Source organism: Pungitius pungitius, chromosome 12, assembly GCF_949316345.1.
Source record: "Pungitius pungitius chromosome 12, fPunPun2.1, whole genome shotgun sequence".
Lineage (NCBI taxonomy): Eukaryota > Metazoa > Chordata > Actinopteri > Perciformes > Gasterosteidae > Pungitius > Pungitius pungitius.
Genome location: NC_084911.1, coordinates 7845784 through 7857319, shown reverse-complemented (window position 1 = coordinate 7857319; position 11536 = coordinate 7845784). Strand labels below are relative to the sequence as shown.

The 11536-nt window shown below is 45.2% G+C and overlaps 1 protein-coding gene across 2 annotated transcripts; it reads right to left on the bottom strand.

Annotated features, from left to right (window-relative positions):
* On the bottom strand, positions 1 to 4545 carry LOC119220126 (somatostatin receptor type 2-like). 2 transcript variants are annotated; one of them, XM_037475827.2, is made up of 2 exons: positions 4367 to 4545; positions 1 to 2524 (listed from the first exon to the last, which is right to left on the bottom strand). In XM_037475827.2, exon 2 carries the CDS (start codon positions 2481 to 2483, stop codon positions 1383 to 1385), a length of 1101 nt encoding a protein of 366 aa, XP_037331724.1. In that variant the 5' UTR covers positions 2484 to 2524; positions 4367 to 4545; the 3' UTR covers positions 1 to 1382. The 2 variants fall into 2 exon arrangements, with proteins under 2 accessions (XP_037331724.1, XP_037331723.1); XM_037475826.2 differs by lacking the exon at positions 4367 to 4545 and adding an exon at positions 3958 to 4316.
* Positions 4546 to 11536: the final 6991 nt, after the last annotated feature.

Below are 11536 nucleotides of genomic sequence, written 5' to 3'. Positions count from 1 at the left end.
CAAAGCTTAGAATGGTTTATGTGTAAATATAAAAAAACAAACAGGATGGACTTAAAGATGATGATTATAGAACACCAGAGCCTCTTCATGATAAGTGTTGCTACCTCTCTCGTGTCACTGAGACAACGAGGACGGCTCAGTGTCATTACACAACGTGTTTACATGCAGCGGGCAATGTGGAGGAGAAGCCTCTTAGCCTCTTATATATGCAAAGTTAAAGATGCACAAAACACATCGTTTTCTGTAATAGGGCACAGCAAAATAACAAATTGAACATGTCTTTCAACTCAAGTGTATGTCCTAGTTCAGTACTTCACTACCTCCATGAAAGCGAGCCATCTGCTTCTGAACTGGTTTTATGCTGACAGCTGATATAAAAACACAAAGCCGGGGGTCTGCTCCAAACTCACCTCTGAATTATTTAGAGTTGTGCCGTTTGGAATATTAGACAATAGTAGACAACTGCAAGCAAAGACACAAACCTCATTACAGGACACACACAGATAACGGTAAATAAGCCATAAATCAATCAGTCCAGTAGAAACATGTACACAATACGACATTGTGGTGGAATTTTATACATCTCGGCAGCACTTTACTTAGTGGCTGGCTGGGTACCTTTAATCTAAAAATAAATAATGAGTGTAACTTTACTGTAGACAAAATATTTAACCGCCAACTGAACACAGTTATTCACGTTTACATTTTACACGCTCATCACATAGCCGCATGTGAAAAATAATGTTGTACTGCAGATCACAAGAAGCAATGGCACTGACACTGATTATGTTCTGTGTCTGAAAAAAAACAACAACAAAAACACAACTTATTCAGATTTAGAGAAACAGTGTGACGCTTTAATTGTTGGACTTCTCTCACCGTCTCTTTGCCCACTTCCTGCACAGTTAGAAAAAGTAACTGACGGCCGAGACAGGAACGGAAATAGAGGAGAGATACGGGGCGGCAGTGTTAACAATAGCATATTGTTTCGTACTGTTATTTTTACACAATGCAGGAGTGTGGAAACTGATGCTATGTACGTAATCCCGGGTCTCCAGGGAAAACAAATGTCGCCCTGGGGACCATTTACAAGTGGGCGTTAGTGTGTAGCGCCTACCTTACCTCAGAGTCAACACACTACAGGAGAAAAACTACAGCACTACAGCACTACAACAGTCACATGTTGTTCTGATCACGGATCGGTTTACAGCCAGAGAAACCCAACAATGTGTCAAAAGCAGATAGAGGAACAGTGCCGTTTGACCCTCTTCGACGCTCTGTCCTCCTTCAAAAGGGACGTGTTCCTATCGAACCTGCTGTTAAATATACCCCCCCCGTCCCCGTCCCTCCTTCCTCTGTGGTGTGACCTTCAGAGGAGCCTCTCAAATGCTGGTCTGCAGGTCCCCGTTCAGCAGAGTGCTCTGGGTGTCCGTGGGGTCATTTATCATGCGAGACTTATCCTGCCGGCTGTCGCTGCGATCGGCCTCGTCCAGCCCGCCCACCTTCTGGAGACACAGAACGTTCTGGAAGCTCTTCCTGAAGTTCTCCGACAGGAAGGCGTAGAGGATGGGGTTGGCGCAGCTGTTGGCGTATCCCAGGACCACCACGAACGCGAAGGTGCTCCTGAGGATGGGGGTGGTGCTGATGGTCCCCGTCACCGAGGTGACGTTGAAGACGTAGAAAGGCAGCCAGCAGAAGACGAACACGGCCACCACGATGGACACCATGCGGGTCACCTTCCTCTCCGAGCGCTTCCTCTTGGACGAGCCCACGCGGATGCCCGAGGACTTCACCTTGAAGATGATGAACAAGTAGCAGAGGCAGATGACCATGAGGGGGAGGAAGAAGCCCAGGATGAAGGTGTAGAACATGAACGCGGTGTAGTACGCCTCCTGAGGCTCCGGCCACACGATGGTGCAGAAGCAGCCGTCGTGCTTCGTGATGACCCCGCTGTAAATGACGATGGGCAGGTTCACCATCAGCGACGACCCCCACACCGCCAAGTTGATGGTCTTGGCCATGCGCGGCTTGCGCCACTTTGTGGACTTGATGGGGTGCACCACGGCCAGGTAGCGGTCGATGCTCATCACCATCAGGCAGAAGATGGAGGTGAACTGGTTGAGGGAGTCCAGCGCCATCACCACCCTGCAGAGCACGGGGCCGAACGGCCAGTGGACCAGCGCCAGCTGGATGGCGATGAACGGCAGGCCCAGCATGAACAGCACGTCGGCCACCGCCAGGTTGAGGATGTAGATGTTGGTGACCGTCTTCATCTTGGCGTAGCGCAGGATCACGTAGATGACCAGAGTGTTGCCACACAGACCCACGGTGCAGACTAAAAAGTACAGGCAGGTGATGACCACCGTGCTGGTTTTGTTGAAGCTGTGGTCCGTGTAGTTGCCATGGAGGTCGGACTCGAAGCTGTCGTACATGAGGTGCTCCGACAGGTTGGGAGGGGACGATGGGAAGATCCAGGAGTCCATGATACCGAGCTGTCCCGCCAGTGCGGATTATGGCATCTCACCTGCACACATAAAGACTTATCTTAAGTAACAGTTTTTTTTTTTTTTTACAATCGTGACGGTCTGTACGGTCAAGTCGGCAGAGACAAAGAATCATTCGAATTGATATATTTTGTAATCGGTTTTTTTTGAACGTGCAGAAGATGGAAAGAGCGATCCCCAGTCGTCAGCTTCATCAGATATCGATCGTGATGAGATGAAGGGATTCAACTTTTCCAGGCGTTCGTTGGATGCGTCTAATGGGCAGGTACTGCCACCCGGGGAAATCATTCTTCACACCCTTTTGGTCATATAGCGTCTTCCTGGAGAAACGCTTGCCCTTTGAACATTGGTCGACACTGGAACAGGTTACACGAAATCCTTTACGTACACATCTTTTGAGAATTCATCAGTAATCAATCAAGTGATTGAATGAGGGGAGTTCGGTAATGCCGACGTCAGATTGAAGTGCTCCTCACTGCATGGTGTGACAACTCAGTTTGGTGCCAACAGCATGAGAGGTTTCAGGATGCCAGTTGGTCATTTTTCACCACGGCAGCAGAGGAAGGTGGACACCAAGCCGAGTCTGGTTTTGGTGCATTCAGCGCAGAGTGAGATCGAGCTTCGAGCAAATTCTGGAGTATTATATATATTTGGAGATTCACGAGAAACAGCTTGTGTTTGTGTAAGACTAAAACGAGATTGGTTTATTGTTCCTAAAGAGAACAGAACGGACCCCTGAAACACAAACGATACATAAAATGGATGACTTTGGAGTGTGAGTAATAGTTTTGTCCGTTTAATGTCATATTATTTTTGTGTATACCACTGTATTTTTTCACAGTTATGTCCAGGTATGCTTTCTTTACAAACAGAACAAACCAGCTCGGCACCACACACAAAAATGTGTGGTTTGTGGTTTGCCATCAAAAAAACACATAAAATACCATTTTAATCAACTGGTTCTTGCAGTATAGAAAATGTATTTTCTTGACTGTCTAAGGCAACTGTTTTTGTTTTTCTTTGTTTTGTGACTGAAAAGTAGAGGTTCGAAGGACATATTTCAGCCCAATGAATATTTCCCTATAGCTCAAAGCTGTGCACATCCATCTTTAGGCAAAATAAAGTGAGAATGACGTTAAATCACAGATTTCATTTAAAATGTTTGCAAACTCTGCACAGACACAGCTGAGGGTTTGGTGGCAAAAAAACATCACATTTGTTTCAGTCTTCATGTAAGAACAGCACGATGCTACAGGTTAACTATGAAACTGCATACTGCAAAACAACTAGACACAACAGTGCATATTGGAGGGTGAGGTTTACATTTCAAAAATTAGACAATTTCAACTTCATTTCCATAAAATATTCACAATAACGTGTTGATGTACAATTTCCTCACACAAACTGATGAATACATCAATGACTGCTGCGAATCAACTAATCATCATCTTACCTTGGAGCTGGATTCAATCTCACTTTCCACAAAAACGCACCACTTGTGTGACGAAAGAATGTCGCTGTTTACGCCGGATTCATCTCGTTTTTTCTTCTGCAAATCCTCCTCAAGTGCGTCTCACCGGCATCAAAGAAATGTAGAAATTTCTCCGCAATAAGATTTTTTTATTTTTATTTTGTATAATCCCCACCATGTAGTGTGCATCACGTTCGAGGAGACACAGACACAAAACGGGTCGGACAAGCGGACAGGACACACACTCACACACACACACACACACACACACACACACATGCCGTGCACAAGGCTCCGATGACACGCTCGAGGTGAGATGCGCGCTGGCACTGCCTCCAGCTGGAGAGCTGCGCGCACAAAGGAGCGCCGAGGAGCTGCTGAGGAGACTCACCTGAGAATAACGAGACGCCGTCTCCAGTCATGCAGATGTCCAGGTTTCACATTCATTGTTCGGCTAAGTGGAATCCGGCCTCCCGCGTGGCACGTGTTGCTTAGTTTGGCAGCTAAAGTTGTAACACTGTTCGCCAAGGAACGTTTCAAGTTGCTTTTGTTTCCGACAATCTGTCCTCTCACAAGTGCGTCAGTGTTAATGATTGAACGTATTGGTGAGCCCCCACCCCCCCCCCCCCACTCCTCCTACCCTCCCTCCAGCCCCTTTCGACCTTATGGAAAGCAGGATGTATCAAACATCAAACTATTGAACAAGTGGTCAAACGTAACTAAGTGACACAACACGCACACACTGCTCCTCCATTTATCCACGTCACAGAGGTAACTGTGTTGTTTCAGTCCTTCCACCCAACCTGCTCAGTTAAGACACATTTTATTGCCCTTCAATGTGGATGCTATTGTCAAGCACGAGCTGGATTGAATGGTTTTGGCAGTAAAGTAACGGTTTAGTGTGAGTGTTTGAGCGGCTCATCGGGGGCGGTTTGTTAAACGAAGAAGACGTTTCCCCCGGCCAACAAACTGCAAAGCATTGCATCTCTGGCGACTCCATTTTTAAGCTCTTGGCAGCACTTGTCAACAAAGTGGCGGCAATTTGTTTATATATAAATCAATAATAGGCTGCAAGGAAAACGGGGCATCGGTGTTTGTTGGCGGCACACAATCAAGGCTGTTCAGGTGCGTCACGCGAGCCCTGCTCCCCCACACACGCTATAATTGAGCTAGTTTCTTGAATGATCCATCAGGGTTCTTGGCCTGCTGTGTTATTGCAAGAAAACTACAGTGCATCCTCTTAACCCAAAGTGATTCAGCTTCTGCACTTTTTGACTTCTGTGGTAACGTATCAGTGTGTGTCGGTTATGGGTTTGTTTAATATGACCACAGATTTTGGGCTTAGCAGCGTGAGAGTGAATGGCATGCAGGTATGAAGTGGAATTAGCCATGACATAGGGAGTAGTGCAGTAAAGGAGCATTACTGCAAAGAGATTTCATCAGCCCACAAAGTGTCTGCAGCGGCCTTTTCATTTCCCCTCATGACTAAATGTTTGGGTCAAGAGCGAAAAAGGTCCTTCAAACATCTCGCGGTCTCGGGTTGGATGTTGGAGCTACCGCAGGCCTTCACAGTCGAGGAGGCGGTTTGATGGGATGCCGTGCTATCGTAGCGTTGCCATCACGCGGACACTCTTTGGTGAGAGCTGGAAGACGAGCACTTCCTGACAGAAGCAGCGGTGGGTCGATCCTCTCGCTCTCTGCAGGTTGTTTAGTTGCATGCATCGTGCGGACGGAACGCTCACAGAGGAATTCAAACAGATTATGGAGGGATATTGCTGTTTATTAGGATCTTTCTGATGAATGATCCATTCCTTGTGATCATTACAAGGAATGGATCAATGTAAAACGATCCATTGTATGGCTGTGGGACTTAGACCTCGTTTTGAGTGAAGCTCGGGGTGAAATTCTGCATGTTTAGCTCTGGGAAGCAGTGATATAATGCAGGAGGGAGCTCGGGTCTATAGTTGCTCCTTATTATTGATCAGCCCACGTCCTGAATTGAGAGGATTGATAACGCATCCATCCAGGGCAAATTGCAAAACAATTAGCAGCCCAGGGCTTCCTACAAGATATTCAATGCGTTTCACTGATGATTTCTGTCATTTCTTTGGTAATATTTCTGTTCAGTTTGTTTTCACAGAACAAAGTCAGTCAACCTTTTCACAAGGTTTGTCCCATCCTTCTTTTGCTATACATTTTCTCTATGCAGTGTATTTACATTCTTCCCTTTGTTAATCAAATGCAACTTCACTGTTTTCTTCAACCATCGGTTCCTTGCAGATGTAACGTCACTGAACCCCTGACATTGTGACTAATCACAGGTCGAAAGCTAAAAGAGATCAATTGAATCTCACCCATTATGTTGTAATGTTATTATCAGGCTGGCAATAAAAGGGACATTGCAATGGAAAATAATCTTTACCTGCATAGCCATTTGTAAACATGAATAGAGTTGACATTCATTTGAGTTTAAATGGCAATTATGTTGGAAAACAAACATACCTACAGAATAGTGTAATGGTTTCTTTGCTGGGAAGCCACTAATGATGATTTTCAATATCTGTTTATTCGGCTCTTTACTGTCACGGTCAATTGGCTCGACAACATTGCATAATGATCATTTTGAATTGCTCATGCAGTTTTTTGTTTTTTTTCCAACCTACTGTTCAAAATCAAAATAATATCAAGGAAACTGTCATAATTGACACAGAGCAGAAGGAAAAACAAACTTTTTAAAAGCACAAGTCTTCTTGTTGATCAATTAATTGTCAAAGCCTTTGCACAGACAAGCGTAAAATGCATTATTACGCTTTTATGGCCTCTTTACACAGAAAGAGGCAGTGAGCGCTGGTTGGTGCCCTACACCTGCGGCTAAATGTCCACTCAGTCAGAAATGAGTAAATCCTGAACCCAGTTGTGTTGACACTGTTTGCTGAGGTGTGTTTGTGGTCATTTTGGAGGCTTCAGTTTCTCATTGCGTTAAACTTACACACGCTGACTTTCATAAGTTGCTGAACAGAGTTATGTCTCAGGCGTAATGTTATTGAACAATATACATTCATTTAATTGAAACCACGTTCCTTATATATATATCTATGTATATATGTATATATTTACAACAGTTTAATTTGCACATCAACTATTTGGTGTCTCTTTTATTGTAAGTCTTATCAAAAAGGTGCATCCTCAGCCTTAGGCCTCAGCCAGCACGCATATATTCTGCTCCTCTTTGCTGTTTGTTCCTACATAATGAGTCTGGCTACTGCGATTACGCCTGCTGAAGCTCCTAAGCTCCAAGGAGTCGCTACGGTGACCGAGTGATTCTGGAGGATGTCGATTTTTCAGCTGTGTTGGTGTTATTTCAAACACTCTGTACGTGCCTCGTGGTCTTATGGAAAATGAATTTGTTCCACATGTTCTGCCCTGGAAACCACTGTCCTAACACAGCTCATATCTTTGATATCAAAAAAATATTTGACTCAAATTGTTTGCCTTCACAGTCTTGTCAGTTCGGCGTCTGATATAAACTACTCAAATAAATCCTTCTAAACCTTCCTTAAATAACGGCTCTTTGTACAATCTTGCTACGGCTCTATTTCTTTTTAAGTTTTGAGATGCCTCCACCAATGAGGTTATGTCTGGATTTGTCAGCAGGGAAAAAACTACTAGGTCGATAATATGAACCTTGGTGAAAGATCGGCCTTCTCACAGTGTCCTTATAACGGTTATTCTTTATTACCAACAGAGTTATGTCTCCCACATTATGAGTTTGGTGAATCTTCTACTTACCTTGTAGCATCGTTTTGGGAGACATGTCCGTTCAAGTCCACCATTGACCTTAGACTTAAAAATAACATACGGTCCACTAGTGGCTTTTTTTCCGGTGCTTTCAATGTCGTCTCATCAGTGTTCATTCCATCGACATTTGACATTCAACGCAGATAGAAGTTATCTCCCCCTCATATACTGTACAACAATTTTAAACATGATGACAACTGAGCAATCAAGGAAACCTTATTATTCAGCTGAAAACTTGGCAAATTAACATCGTAATAGGAGAATAGCTTCTTCTGGCTATTCAATGTAGCGCTTGTCTATGAGTTTGACGTATTCAGGAAACTATCACAAGCTTTTGAACAATCCTTGCGTGCGATAGTGTACCTCTCATTTATGTAAGAGAGACAGATGTGTAACGACAGGTGAAGAACCTGCTGACCTTCAGAGTCTCTCAATAATTACAAGGACAAGAGTTCGATTTACTGCAACTCAGTATGAATACTAACTAATTCAACAACACCAACAGTAACTCTAGCCATCATAGTTTGACAAATCTGCATGAAAAAAAAACTAACTAATTACATATTGATCCGTATGGATGTATTCCTTCGTTTGAAATTGAGCTATGGATGAGTTTGTGATTGAGGGCAAAGTTGAGATGATGATGTTGCTGTGAAACCTGTGCTGGTGCGATGGATTGAATCGAAGCGCTACGGGTATTTCTTTCTTTATATTTTTCAATTACACCAACGAATATCCGGGGCCGATGTATTGAACACGTGATTCCCACACCGGCCGGAACAGTGATGGCTGACAGCTGGTCAGTTCCTGGTGTGTCTGTAACCTGTGACCTGGCATGCAGATGAGCCGCTTCCCCTTATGTTCTCTTCTCCTTGTGATCAATTGTGTTTTCTGAAGATCGTAGGACAAAACCTCGTAAGATTCTCGGCGTCAATCCAAAGCTCTGTTTCATTCTTTCTATTGCAAAAACCACAAGGGGTAATCACGCTCTCTCGGAGCATCATGTTTATGAGTAAGACACACAGTACACAACTTTTGTTCCTCAACTTTTTGGTGCATTGTGGAATGCATGAACGCGTTTTATTTATAGTTTAACTAAGTAATGAAGCCTCTGAATCCACAGACTTCAGAAATGTGGGTGCGAGCTTGGCTGCAGCCTGCAGCCTTTTCATGTATGTGGGTTGCCATCTCAAAGTGGGGATGGTGACATTATAGCCAATGAACTGCACACTTTTCCTCTCTAAGTTCTCGCCACCTTGTTGTCGCTGGGTTTGAATGCCAGCCTTCAGATAGGGGTAAATGAATTTCCTCTTCACAGCAGTGACACTGTCAGATTGCTGCCTGACACTTCTTAGGTCCTGTGAATCTGGCCCTGGCAAAATAACAAACCCAAGTCAGTGCAGTGGACACATAGAAGTATAATTATTAAAAGGGCGAGAAGAATTTTCAAAATAAACACGCAGAGTATGTATATGAAGCATCGCTTGTTCTTTTTGCTTTGATTGGGCTAGTTTACTAGATGCATAAATAGTGTGCAGTGCAGCTTTCTAATCTCATGGAACCAGAATTAGTTTCCTCTCTTCTTTTCGGAGCTATGAGATGATAAATAACGTAGCTCAGAGGGGGAGGCAGGCGTCGGCTCCGATTTCTCAGGTGGGCTCTCCCTGAATGAGCCGTCAGTGGCACCAGCCGCCTTAAACCTTCTGTGACTTAGCGCCGTGCGTCACCCCCTCGAAACCCCCCCCCCTACTCCCCCTTCAGGAGTTCTTATCGCAACACAATCTTGAAAACGCTTACAGATAAACAAGCATCTTCCTTCGTAGAGTTTCTTTTGTTTCACTTGTCATTTCTCATTTCCAGCTCCACTGAGTCCAATCGTTGCATTGTGTGGCGCTGCCGAGCTTCCTTGAGAGAACACCTCATACCTACACTCACCCTGGACCATTAAAGGCCAATTCTTTCAGTGAATTCAATAGAAATAATAATTGTTATTGTATAACAATTCAATACTAATTTCTACAGTCCTATTCCGGCCTTGTAAATTGATAAAAGAGTGCACGTCATTAAAGCCACACATTGATGCCAACCTTCCACTCTGCTGGTATTGAAGGCAACACGTTATTTGACCCTAAATCTATTTAACTTTGAGTAATCTGCGGTCAGCCTTTACTTTCTAAGAACATGGTATCTTTATCAACTTAAGACAAAATAATTATAACAAATCCATTGCAAAATGCTAAACAAATATAGATGGAAATAATATTCATAGTCATTACTTTGAAATGGAATTGCTAAAGGTAATGTTTTTTTGCACTCAATTATTACTATTTTCTTCAGAAGGCCATCTGCATTGGTATGTATGTATGTATGTATGTATGCATGTATGTGTGTGTGTGTGTGTGTGTGTCTGTAGGACGCTGCGGTACACTTAATATATTAGTTCCCAACGAGAGGTGTAAACAGAATGCACAGCCATCTGCACACACCGACCTCTCAACTAGCAACTACCACTGAAACTCCCGCCATCTCTCAGATTAACAGTAAATTAGAACCTGAAATGACTCATAATTGTCATTAAAGATATGTTTAAATTAGAAACAATTCATTTTTAAGGTCTTAAATATGTTCAAGCCTTTGTTAGCTTGACTAAACATATCACGTACATATGCTGGTTTTGCACATGATGTCTCAGTCGGCTATTTGTTGCATTCAAAAGGTGCAAATAATACTCCTACTACCTTCTGGGAACCAATACGCCCATTTGGTTAATCTGACAATAGGCGATGTGGCATTGTGTGGAGGCTCTTGCTTGCAGGCGCCATGAAACCTAATTGTGTCACGGTTTGGTCTCTCTTCCTGGTTTATTTTGTAGTTTTCACGTCTCTTGTTGTTCCTGGGTAACTTCACTTCCTGCCTTGTCCTGTGATTGCCTGATTGATTCCACCTGTGTCCAATCACCTGCACCTCCCTTGTGTATTTAAGCCCTGTGTGCCTGTTGTCCTGTGTCGTGTCATTGTCTATATGTCCCACGCTGTTGGAGCACGTTATCAGTTTTGTCTGGAATAAAGAGCACTCTTTTTGATCGAGAACCTCTGCTTTTGAGTCCTGCTTCCGCCTGCTCCAGCACCGACCCTGACAGAATGACACGACCAAAGAAGGACTCAGCAGACTCCTGGTACGACTTGGGCCCGGAATACCTGGATGTGAGGAGCCCGTTTTTCCAGCGCAAGACGGACTTCATTTTTGGTCCCAGGAGCTATCAGAAGGCGTGCCTGGAACTAAGGGACCTCCTCAACCCGAGGAAGAGCCCGAGGAGGAGGAGGAAACGAACCCCTCCAGCCACGGCTCCTGACCCGGTCCAAAGACGCTTGCCCCAGCCCGTTCCTGCGCCGAGACGCCCGTCAGCGCCCGTTCCGGCGCCGAGACGCCCGTCAGCGCCCGTTCCGGCCCCCAGAGTCCAGTCTCCGCCCGTTCCGGCCCCCAGAGTCCAGTCTCCGCCCGTTCCGGCCCCCAGAGTCCAGTCTCCGCCCGTTCCGGCCCCCAGAGTCCAGTCTCCGCCCGTTCCGGCCCCCAGAGTCCAGTCTCCGCCCGTTCCGGCCCCCAGAGTCCAGTCTCCGCCCGTTCCGGCCCCCAGAGTCCAGTCTCCGCCCGTTCCGGCCCCCAGAGTCCAGTCTCCGCCCGTTCCGGCCCCCAGAGTCCAGTCTCCGCCCGTTCCGGCCCCCAGAGTCCAGTCTCCGCCCGTTCCGGCCCCCAGAGTCCAGTC